Source organism: Lacerta agilis, chromosome 1 (genome assembly GCF_009819535.1).
Source record: "Lacerta agilis isolate rLacAgi1 chromosome 1, rLacAgi1.pri, whole genome shotgun sequence".
Lineage (NCBI taxonomy): Eukaryota > Metazoa > Chordata > Lepidosauria > Squamata > Lacertidae > Lacerta > Lacerta agilis.
Window position 1 is genome coordinate 79,689,741 of NC_046312.1, and position 12,371 is coordinate 79,702,111.

The window sequence follows — 12,371 nt, forward strand, 5'->3', positions numbered from 1 at the left end:
AATATTCTATTCTCTTGTTAATTGTACTGGTTTTAAGTGGTTTATATTTAACTTCCTTGCATAACATTTTATTTTGAAATGCTTGAAGTATTTTTTGTTAACTTAACCCCTATGGTCAAACTTTAATGAAGACTGATGGCTGTCAAACCTTTTGTGGGGAGAACACACTTCTTCGAAAGGCTCTCCTCAGGGCCTCTTTCAGTTCCTTGTTTCTCATGCTATAGATCAGAGGGTTCAGTAGGGGAGTGACAAAGGTGTAGACCACAGACACCACTCGACCCTCCTGTGGTGAGTAGCTGGAGTTGGGCCGTAAGTATACGAAACTGCAACAGCCGTACTGTAAGAGGACAACCATCAAGTGGGAGGAGCATGTGGAGAAGGCTTTTTGCTGGCCTTCGGCAGAACGGATTTGCAAAATGGCCACTGCAATGAAGCTATATGAGATACAGATTAGAAGGAAGGGTATGGTGAGGACTACAACACTAACTATGAAGAGAACAGCTTGGTGGATGTGGGTGTCACTACAAGCCAACTGCAGAATGACTGGGATGTCACAAAAGAAGTGGTTGATTTCATTTTCGCCACAGAATGGCAAACGAAAAATAAGGATGGTCAGCTGTAGAGACAACAGAAAGCCCAGCAGCCAGGATGCCGCTACGAGGGAATTACATACTGTTTTGTTCATGATGAGCATGTAGCGCAGTGGATGGCAAATTGCCACGTATCTATCGTATGCCATGATGGCCAGTAGGACACAGTCAGCTCCTCCAAGGAAGACAAAGAAGAACATTTGGGTTCCACAGCAACTTAGGGAAATGGTGGCACTTTTCCTGGACAAAAGGTTGGCCAAAGCCAATGGAGCAATGGCAGAAGAGTAGCAGATCTCCAGAGCTGCCAGGTTGCCCAAGAAAAAATACATGGGGTTATGGAGAGAGTGGTCGACATGGACAATAAGCACAACAGCAGCATTCCCACAGAGGCTGAGGACGTAGAGGAGCAGAAAAAGAAGGAAAATGACCAGCTGTGTCTCAAGCAAGGTTGAGAAGGGGCGGAAATAGAATTCAGTTTGGTTTTCATATCCCATGAAGATAGTAAAGAGCACCTGAAGGGAAAATAAAGATCTGAGTCAATGAGTTACCTTAGCCCAGCAGTGAGGATATGCTCATCCTGAGACCTGGCTTCCTAAAATAAAGTGTCTACACCAACTCTTTTCAGTTCTTCGTAAAAGGTTAAATAGAACATTCAGATGGGGAGCATTCTTTCAGCTATCTATTTATTTTTCCTCAGAGCACTGGACTTCCAGTACTGGTACAATTCATACATAAAAGTTGCTTCTCTTTTTGGAGACATTATTCAAATATAAGTATGCTTGGTTAATGTTTTGCACATTATTGTCCAAAAGGGTCATTTGCTCTTGTCAATTAAATGTAAAAATAGTATTTTACTTAAGTGTGCATATCATGGCTGATTTTGAAATATAAATTCAACTTGGACCAAAACAGAAGATATGTGTTATAATGATTGGAAGACAGTGGCATGTGCTACTTACCTTTGTATGGTTCTTGGCATCAGCCAATCAATTTTTTGCCATTCTAAGTTAGAAGGGGAACTGCAATTGACTTTACATGCTATCTGGAGTGTTGTGCTTCTTCTGTGTGTGCTTCTTGCTATGTTTCATCCACAGCACAGAAGGCAACATGCCTGTGAAAAACTGGACTTTTTCTAATTGTTTGCACTTGTGAAATTTACACTTTCCATTGGAAGCTCTGCTCTATCAGTAGATGTGGGTATTAGTACTCCAAGCTAAATTTTTGGAGTTGAATTTAAACCTGTTACTTTTTATCCTTCTCTGAGGAGTACAGTACGATTGTTTAGTCCCCCTATAACTATACAGAGAAACATACAAAAGTAACCATTCAGGTTCTAGCATTCGTGCTAGGATGAAAAATTTAGGCAAAATGCCCAATTAATGGATAAAGGCTGATAGGCATTTTACATGTAGACCAATTGACCAAGTTCAATGGGAAATGTGTTCTGGGTTGGAGCCTTAGCTCAAGTAATTTTGAGGCACATTAGATGTGACAGCAAAGCTCCAATGTACTCTAAGAAAATATCTCCAGACTATTCTGATAAGGTTATCTAGTGCTCATCTAAGCTGGAATGGGTTTCCCCCAACTCTGATAATGTGGCAGTTCCAATGGAGTATGCATCTGATGGTAGGGGAAGTAGATTACACTTTAAAAAATAAAATAAAGTAGCCAAACCTATTCAGAAAAGCACTGGATGTGAAATCCACATGGATTCATTTGTCATGTTTAGGATACTTTGAGGATCTTAATCAAAATATTGAAAGTCAATGAACAGGAACTGATGGGTGAAAGCACCTGCTCCTTTTAATATGTTTATGATTGATTGATTGATTGATTGATTGAATGAATCTTTATTTGCATCAGCCACCAGCCATAACAATAAAACAAACAAAATGTGGTATACAGAGGATAAAGGTAAAAAGTCCATTATATAAAATACATTTTGGGGGTTTGGATCAATAGTCAAATAACGGATCTTATTCTAATTGCCCCAGTTAAGGACTTCCGGCGGCGACGCCATCGCCGGGTGGTCGAAGGCTGCTTCGGGTCCGAAGCGCCTTGTCCATCCCGGGGGTTAGGAGCCGCGCTACCGCAGCGCGCGGCTCCGGTTGGGGTGCGGGAAGAGCGTCCCGCACCCTGGGCTCCCCGGCTGCGCCCGCGGAGGCTCTGAACCCTTCCCTTGCCCCCCCTGTAAAGGGGGAGTGGGGGTGAAGGGCAAACGGAGCCGGGCTTCGGGGACATGCCCCAACCGGGATGCAAATGCGGCGACAGAGCCCGCGGTGAGCGTCCAAGTTCTACCTGTGAAGAATGGAGCTAAAAGAACCCGGTGGTCGTGAGTAAAGAATTTGATTAGAAATTGTGCCTTTGGAACGATCCGGGGGGAAGGAGAATGGCAGCCTGCCCTCCCTCCCTTCGAGCTCAAGAATCTAACCAGTTTGACCGATTGCTGCTACAGAACTGGTTACAATGTATTTAAAATTGACACAGGAGACTGGCAAACGTTTCTTTTGGGAAGTTAACTAGAGGAAAATATCTCCTTTTAAAGTTGCGGTATTTGCGCTCCAGTTCAGGAAAATGGCGACGAACAAAGAGGGGAGTAGAAATATGATACCCACTTCCTCCTCCTCTGCCAGTATGCTGGGTTTCGTCCTTGAACTGGCACTGAACTCTGGACTAACGGACGAACAGAGACTCACTGCCTTGAAGGTGGAACTGCTTTATAGAAAAGTCAAAGTCTTGTGTGGGGGTCTGAAATGGAACCAATTGCCCACAGAGGAGGCTTACAAAACTTTTGATACTTTGGAAGAAAGCCTTGCCAAAGAGTTGAGAGGATGGATGCAAAGATGGAGTGAAATGAATGAGCTACTTCGGAGAAGAAATTCGCTTTTTGGGGGTGGCAGCCCCAAGGCGACGTCAAGATTTCGTATATCCAGTCCCCGAGGTGTGAGCTCGGGGGCCAGGGACAGAGAATTAAGGTATTTACAAGAAGAAAAGGAATGTTACAAAGAACCGAAGAAGCTGAGAGATGATGAGATGGACACCTCTGAACTCGCGGCAAGGAGAGGTTTGGACTGTGCCTGGATCTGTGGACGCTTGGAGAGGGAAGAGATATGGAAGTTCAGTGCTGATGCCATTAGGAGAAGAATAATGGACAGAGGGGGTGTGGGGTGAAGCATTAAGTAAAATTTTATGCAGCCTGATATGGTAAATTGAAATTGGAGGGTGAATACTGTCAACAACTTTTTGTTATATTTCTTATTTGAACATGAAAGGAGATATTTCAAGTTTTTATGTTACTAGCAGCAACCTTAAGGATAGAGGAGATAGATTAGATGTGAATGATTTGAGAAGATTTATGAGGTGGAGTATAAGCAAAGTGAATTTAAGTGGATTAAGTTTATGGATTTAGAAGATTAAATGGTGAGGTATTATTATGATGATGCATTTTTAGCAACTGTTGAAGATATAATTGAATGTAATTATACAATTGTAGTTAATGTTTTTTTTTTTTTGTAGGAGAAATGGTTATAAAATAGACTAAGGATACAAACTCGAAGGTGAAAAGGCAGGGGAAGTCAAAAGTTAAGATATGGAATTAGAAATTTTTTTTTTCTTTCTAGAAAGATGCAATAAGAAAGCTTGACATTGTTTGTATTTGTTTTATTTGTTCTGCATTTGTTTATTGTAGGTGTGGGTGTGGGTATATGTTTGTTATAGAAAAATGCCAATAAATTCTAATTGCCCCAGTTAAAAACTTCGCAACCTTTGCTGTCATCTGCTCATCTTGATCTGCCAAGAGAAAGGACACTGTAACAGTGGTTTGACGACCCAGAATGGACAATAATAGAGGGGTGATAACCTCACTCCTCAAATCTTTATGAAGTGTGCAAAGCCAGAAGGGCATGGGCCACCAATTCAGTACTGCCATCTCAAGGTGTTTATGGTTAAATCATGGTTTACAAGGAAAAGAAATTTAGAAAACAAATTGCAGTTAGCTGAAGAATGAACAAGTATCTGCTTTTCCATTTATTCAGAACAATCCCAACAGTGTTTTGGCTATGATCTGGAAAAATACGAAGCTTCTTCTCCCTTTTCTTTTTCACTGCACAGAGTCTGGTTTTGTACGCACCATACATTTCAACCCCGTTCCCCATGTGCCAGAAAAAAGAATCACTGGAACTATACATTTTACCCATCACATTGGGTACAATTCCCAGCACACTTAAACTGCAGTTCCTAGGATGGTGGGGAACATGCTATAAATGCCCTTTACATGTATGATGTCTATGCAACCTATGCATTTTGATTCTAGAGTCTGGAATCTCATACACTAAGGATGAAAAAAAAGGAGAATGCACGCTGAATAGAAAACATGTTGAATAGAGAATGAAAGGCTTATGAAGCAGGCAAGTGAACAGAATCCACATCCACAGAAATGACTTACTTGGATACTCCTGGTGCTGGACTGCCAAGGGAAATCTAGAGGCATTTGCTGTTGCTCTTCAACCAGAAAGGGAAATGCGAGTGGTGGTGATGGACCACGAATAGTGGCAAAGTTCACAAATGCTCCTTTCACAACCAATAGTGGCAAAGTTCACAACCAGGGAATGAAGGGCTAAGAGAGCAGCCCTTTGGCACATCCATCTTGTTTCCTGGTTCTGAAGATCCTCCTTTAGAAAGCATGCAAAGACCATTAAGGGAGCAAGTCTGAGGAAATAAATTTTCTTTCCTGAAGTGCAGGCATTAGGCTTTATATGAGAGTGTGAACTCTCTTGTGGCTGCTCTTACACAGGAATGGAAAGAAGTGTGAAGTACTTAATGATAAAAATGTAAGACTCTAACCATTGTTATACTCACATAACTTTCCTGAGTGGCAAGAAGTTCCAGGGAATACAGTGGTTACCTGGGTTTAGATTCCTTTGGGGGGAAGCCACAGGAGGCTTACAGCATTTCATAATATTTATAAATATACAGGTTGAGCATATGTATCTAGCCAGACCGCTTAAATATTACAAGAGTTGACTGCTCCCACATGAGATCTCTATAGAGGCAACCAGTGCTCCAATAATCTTAATTGGAGCCCAAACTCAGCTCCATCTGCCTCCTTGCCCATATTTGTCTCAATCCCATTTGAAAACTGTGGTCTCTAATATTTCCCATGAATACAGAACTTGATTCTGTCATCAGCTGTGAGTGTGAGAAGAGTAAGGCATGTCCCACTTCAGATATATCCTACACACAGAGCCAGTAATCAAAGGGGTTTGGCAACTTTGGCACATATTAATACAAAACAACAACAAAAACAAAAACAAAAACATTTTGTTATTCTCACCCTATTGATCTCCATGTGCCCAAATTTCCAGTCTTTTACAACAATATCGACAAACATATGCCACATTTCCTGGGCTAAAGAACAGCACACAGCATAGTTTACAATCAACATGGAAAGAATAAGGATTTATTCTAGGCTTCACAAGAAAGGAGATTCTGGCTAAAGATTAGGAACCACTTTCTGACAATCTCTCCTTCACTGGAGGTTTAAAGCAGAGGTTGGACAGCTGTTTGTCAGGAACATTTGAGTTGTGATTCCTTCATCACTGGGGGTTGGGCTAGATGGCCCTTGGGATTTCTTCAAACTGTACAGTTCTATTATTCTCCCACCCCACCCCCCGGCATTGTGCAAGATGCCAGCACACTGCTCACCCCTGAACCTAAAAGGAGGAAGAAGAAGGAAGAGACAGGAAGAAAAAATAACAAATACGAAAACACGGGAAATGAAAAAGACAGTGAGGGAGAAGGATGTGCCTTGGAAACAATGGGAGAGTAAGGGGAAGAAATCATTTCCCTTCCTTAACCTACATTTGGGTACTGAGATTCCCCCACAAAGCATTAACTATGAAGCTGAGCCCATATTCCAAATTATTTTTGTGACTAGGATTTCCCCTCAGTTACAAAACGGCTCCCCTTCATGGATCAATGCCTTGTCATGGCGAAAGAGCTTGAATAACTCAGGGAAGCTATGTATCCCTGCCAAGAAAACTCCATGCTTAGAAAATCCAAAGAACATCTGTGATGCAATCTTCAAGCAGAAACCAAAAAGGTATGCTATTATTTTACATTATTATTGTTATGTTGTATTGTATCATGCATATTTATAGTAGATATATTGATCTCATGGATTACTGTGATACATTTCCATGCAGGTTTTTGTTTATTTGTTTGTCTATTTATTTTGCAGTCATATGCTGAAGAAGACGTACACAAAACAGTGTTAATACTGGATTACTGTCTGTTGTCTTACTGTTATTATATACAATATAAAAAATAGACACCATTTTTATTGGCTGTCATGGTGCTTGTTTTTGGTTTCTGCAAGAAAACTCCATGGACAAAGACAACAGGCATATAAAAGTTATGATGCTGGAAGATGAGCCCTTCAGGTTGGAAGGCGTCCAACATGCTACTGAGGAAGAGTGGAGGACAAGTACAAGTAGATTCAGCGCTGATGAAGTGGCTGGGCCAAAGCCGAAAGGTCTCTCAGTTGCGGATATGCCTGGAAGCGAAAGGAAAGTCCAATGCTGTAAAGAACAATATTGCATAGGAACCTGGAATGTAAGAACCATGAACCTTGGTAAGCTGGATGGGGTCAAAAATGAGATGGCAAGAATAAACATTGACATCCTGGGCATCAGTGAACTAAAATGGACAGGAATGGGCGAATTCAGTTCGGATGACTATCATATCTACTACTGTGGGCAGGAATTCCATAAAAGAAATGAAGTGGCCCTCATAGTCAACAAAAGAGTGGCGAAAGCTGTACTGGGATGCAATCTCAAAAATGATAGAATGATCTTGATATGAATCCAAGGCAGACCTTTTAACATCACAGTAATCCACGTTTATGCACCAACTACCGGTGCTGAAGAAACTGAAATTGACCAGTTCTATGAAGACTTACAACACCTTATAGAAATGACACCAAAGAAGGATGTTCTTCTCATTATAGGGGATTGGAATGCTAAAGTAGGGAGTCAAGAGATAAAATGAACAACTGGCAAGTTTGGCCTTGGAGTTCAAAATGAAGCAGGGCAAAGGCTAATAGAGTTCTGTCAAGAGAACAAGCTGGTCATCACAAACACTCTTTTCCAACACAAGAGACGTGTCTACACATGGACATCACCAGATGGGCAGCATCAAAATCAGATTGATTATATTCTCTGCAGCCAAAGATGGAGAAGCTCTATACACTCAGCAAAAACAAGACCTGGAGCTGACTGTGGCTCAGATCATCAGCTTCTTATAGCAAAATTCCAGCTTAAACTGAAGAAAGTAGGAAAATCCACTGGGCCAGAAAGATACAATCTAAATCAAATTCCTTATGAATACACAGTGGAAGTGAGGAACAGGTTTAAGGATTTAGATTTGGTGGATAGAGTGCCTGAAGAACTATGGATGGAGGCTCACAACATTATACAGGAGGCGGCAACGAAAACCATCCCAATGAAAAGGAAATGCAAGAAAGCAAAGTGGTTGTCCAATGAGGCCTTACAAATAGCGGGGGAGAGAAGGCAAGCAAAATGTGAGGGAGATAATGAAAGTTACAGGAAACTGAATGCAGATTTCCAAAAAATAACAAGGAGAGACAAGAGGGCCTTCTTAAAGAAGGAGAAAGAAGGAGACTCCACCACACTCCTTGGTAGCAAATTCCACTGCCGAACAGCTCTCACTGTCAGGAAGTTCTTCCTAATGTTTAGGTGGAATCTTCTTTCTTGTAGTTTGAATCCATTGCTCCGCGTCCGCTTCTCTGGAGCAGCAGAAAACAACCTTTCACCCTCCTCTATATGACATCCTTTTATATATTTGAACATGGCTATCATATCACCCCTTAACCTTCTCTTCTCCAGGCTAAACATACCCAGCTCCCTAAGCCGTTCCTCATAAGGCATTGTTTCCAGGCAGGGGCGTTCCTAGCCCCTCGGCTGCCCGGGGCGGGAAGCCAAGGGGCACCCCTGGGGGGCGGGGCATCGTGGCGCGTGCGTGCGTCATGACGTCATGACGCACGCACGCGCGGCGACGGCCCGGCATCCCCGGGGGCGGGGCATCGCTGTGTGTGCGTCATGACGCGCGCGCACGCAGCGACGCCCCCGCCCCTGGACTATGCCGGGCGGGGGCTTGGGAGCATCGGCGGGCTACAAAGAGCCCCGAAGCCGCAGCCATAGCGCAAAGGGCTGCCAGGCTGCGGCTTCGGGGCTCTTTGCCGCCCACCGAGGCTCCGGAAAGCGGCAGCCCGGCATCCCCGGGGGCAGGGCATCGCTGCGTGTGCGTCATGACGCACGCGCGCGCGGCGACGCCCCGCCCCCTGGGGTATGCCGGGCGGGGGCTTGGGAGCATCGGCGGGCTACAAAGAGCCCCGAAGCCGCAGCCATAGCGCAAAGGGCTGCCAGGCTGCGGCTTCGGGGCTCTTTGCAGCCCACCGAGGCTCCGGAAAGCGGCGGCCCGGCATCCCCGGGGGCGGGGCATCGCTGCGTGTGTGTCATGACGCACGCACGCGCGGCGACGCCCCGCCCCCTGGGGTATGCCGGGCGGGGGCTTGGGAGCATCGGCGGGCTACAAAGAGCCCTGAAGCCGCAGCCATAGCGCAAAGGGCTGCGAGGCTGCGGCTTCGGGGCTCTTTGCAGCCCACCGAGGCTCCGGAAAGCGGCAGCCCGGCATCCCTGGGGGCGGGGCATCGCTGCGTGTGCGTCATGACGCACGCGCGCGCAGCGACGCCCCCGCCCCTGGGGTATGCCGGGCCGCCACTTCGGGAGCCTCGTCCGTGCAGCGCTGCTGCTCCCGGGGTGACGGAGGGAGCGGCGGCGCATGGGAGTGGTGGGACGCGCCGCCGCTCCCTCCGTCACCCCGGGAGCAGCAGCACTGCACACACCCGCCTAGGGGCGGCACCAGGGGCGGCCCGCCCCCACCGCCCCCACCCTACGACGCCCCTGTTTCCAGGCCTTTGACCATTTTGGTTGCCCTCTTCTGGACACGTTCCAGCTTGTCAGTATCCTTCTTGAACTGTGGTGCCCAGAACTGGACACAGTATTCCAGGTGAGGTCTGACCAGAGCAGAATATAGTGGTACTATTACTTCCCTTGATCTAGACGCTATACTCCTATTGATGCAGCCCAGAATTGCATTGGCTTTTTTAGCTGCTGCATCACACTGTTGACTCATGTCAAGTTTGTGGTCTACCAAGACTCCTAGATCCTTTTCACATGTACTGCTCTCAAGCCAGGTGTCACCCATCCTGTATTTGTGCCTTTCATTTTTTTGCCCAAGTGTAGTACTTTACATTTCTCCTTGTTAAAATTAATCTTGTTTGCTTTGGCCCAGTTCTCTAATCTGTTAAGGTCATTTTGAAGTGTGATCCTGTCCTCTGGGGTATTAGCCACCCCTCCCAATTTGGTGTCATCTGCAAACTTGATCAGGATGCCCTCAAGCCCATCATCCAAGTCATTGATGAAGATGTTGAATAAGACTGGGCCCAAGACAGAACCCTGTGGCACCCCACTGGTCACTTCTCTCCAGGATGAAGAGGAGCCATTGATGAGCACCCTTTGGGTTCGGTCAGTCAGCCAGTTACACATCAGTCAGTCTAGCCCACATTTTACCAGCTTCTTTACAAGAATATCATGGGGCACCTTGTCAAAGGCCTTGCTGAAATCAAGATAGGCTATATCCACAGCATTCCCTTCATCTACCAGGCTTGTAATTCTGTCAAGAAATGAGATCAGGTTAGTCTGACATGACTTATTTTTCAGAAACCCATGCTGACTTTTAGTTATCACAGTGTTCCTTTCTAGGTGCTCACAGACCGTTTGCTTAATGATCTGCTCTAGAATCTTTCCTGGTATTGATGTCAGGCTGACTGGGCGGTAATTGTTTGGGTCCTCTCTTTCCCCCTTTTTGAAAATAGGGACAACATTTGCCCTCCTCCAGTCTGCTGGCACTTCACCTGTTCTCCAGGAATTCTCAAAGATTACTGCCAGTGGTTCTGAAATCACCTCTGCCAGTTCTTTTAATACTCTTGGATGTAGTTCATCTGGCCCTGGAGATTTGAATGCATCTAAATTAGCCAAGTATTCCTGTACTACCTCCTTACTTATTCTGGGCTGTGTTTCCCCCTGCTGAATCATCTGCTCCATATTCTTCAGGTCGGGCATTGTTTTCTTTCTTGGAGAAGACTGAGACAAAGAAGGCATTGGGGAGTTCTGCCCTTTCTCTGTCCCCTGTTCGCATTTCACCATCTTCTCCTCTAAGTGACCCCACTGTTTCCTTGTTCTTCCTTTTGCTACGGACATACCCATAAAAGCCCTTTTTGTTGCTTTTAACCTCTCTAGCAAGCCTGAGTTCATTCTGTGCTTTAGCTTTTCTGACTTTGTCTCTAAACGTGCTGGCTATTTGTTTGAATTCCTCTCTGGTGGTTTCCCCCTTTTTCCATTTTTTGTACTTTTAAATCTTAACTCAATTAAAAGTTCTTTAGATAGCCACCCTGGCTTCTTTAGGCACCTTCCATGTTTCTGTCTCACTGGTATTTCCTGAAGTTGTGCTTTTAATATCTCCCTTTTAAAAAGCTCCCAACCATCATGAACTCCCTTCCCTTTTAGTATTTCTGTCCATGGGATTTCACCCAGCATTTCCCTAAGTTTTCTGAAGTTGGCTTTCTTAAAGTCTAGAATTTGAGTCTTAGTATGCTTGGTTGCTCCTTTCCGCTGTATAATAAACTCCAGTAGAGCATGGTCACTCCCACTTCTACCCCACTAACCAGGTCATCACTATTGGTTAGGACCAGATCTAAAATGGCTGATCCTCTTGTTGCTTCTCCCACTTTCTGGACAATGAAATTGTCTGCAAGGCCAGTGAGGAATCTGTTCGACCTTATGCTCTTGGCTGAGTTTGACATCCAACAAATATCAGGGTAGTTGAAATCCCCCATTACTACTATCTCACTTCCTTTTGAATGCTTGGCCATCAGTTCCAGGAAGGCATCATCTGTGTCCTCAGTTTGGCTTGGGGGACTATAGTAAACTCCCACAATGAGATCACTGTTATTTTTCTCTCCCTTAATTTTGACCCAGATACTCTCTACTTGGCTTTGGAGTTTCAAATCCTGGATCTCTTCACAGGTATACACATCCCTGACATATAACGCTACTCCTCCTCCTTTCCTGTTTGGTCTATTTCTCTGAAATAGATTGTATCCCTCTATTACTACATTCCAATCATGAGACTCATCCAACAAGGTTTCAGTGATGCCTATTATGTCATATTTAGTTTTCTGTACCAAGAGCTCAAGTTCATCTTGAGCTCTTCTTCTTCACTTCTTCTTCATTGACTATGCAAAAGCTTTTGACTGTGTCGACCACAGCAAACTATGGTAAGTTCTTAAAGAAATGAGAGAGCCTGATCACCTCATCCGTCTGCTGAGAAATCTCTATGTGGGACAAGAAGCTACAGTTAGAACTGATTATGGAACAACTGATTGGTTCAAAATTGGGAAAGGAGTACAACAAGGCTGTATTTTGTCTCCCTGCTTATTTAACTTATATGCAGAATTCATCATGCAAAAGGCTGGACTGGATGAATCCCAAGCCGGAATTAAGATTGCCGGAAGAAAGATCAACAACCTCAGATATGCTGATGACACAACCTTGATGGCAGAAAGTGAAGAGGAATTAAAGAACCTTTTAATGAGGGTGAAAGAGGAGAGCGCAAAATATGGTCTGAAGCTCAACATCAAAA

General features: G+C 44.6%; 1 protein-coding gene across 1 annotated transcript; it reads right to left on the reverse strand.

The window, feature by feature from the left end:
- Positions 1 to 142: 142 nt before the first annotated feature.
- Positions 143 to 5,210, reverse strand: LOC117041861 (olfactory receptor 10V1-like). Its single transcript, XM_033141166.1, has 2 exons — positions 5,035 to 5,210; positions 143 to 1,102 (listed from the first exon to the last, which is right to left on the reverse strand). Exons 1-2 carry the CDS (start codon positions 5,077 to 5,079, stop codon positions 143 to 145), a joined length of 1,005 nt encoding a protein of 334 aa, XP_032997057.1. The 5' UTR covers positions 5,080 to 5,210.
- Positions 5,211 to 12,371: the final 7,161 nt, after the last annotated feature.

What these genes read in the sequence shown, in the direction of transcription:
- LOC117041861 (XM_033141166.1), bottom strand. Translation starts at nt 5,079, where the DNA reads ATGCCTCTAGATTTCCCTTGGCAGTCCAGCACCAGGAGTATCCAA. An exon ending in CCAGCACCAGGAGTATCCAA is followed by an intron (nt 1,103 to 5,034) that starts GTAAGTCATTTC and finishes TTTTCCCTTCAG; the next exon opens with GTGCTCTTTACTATCTTCAT.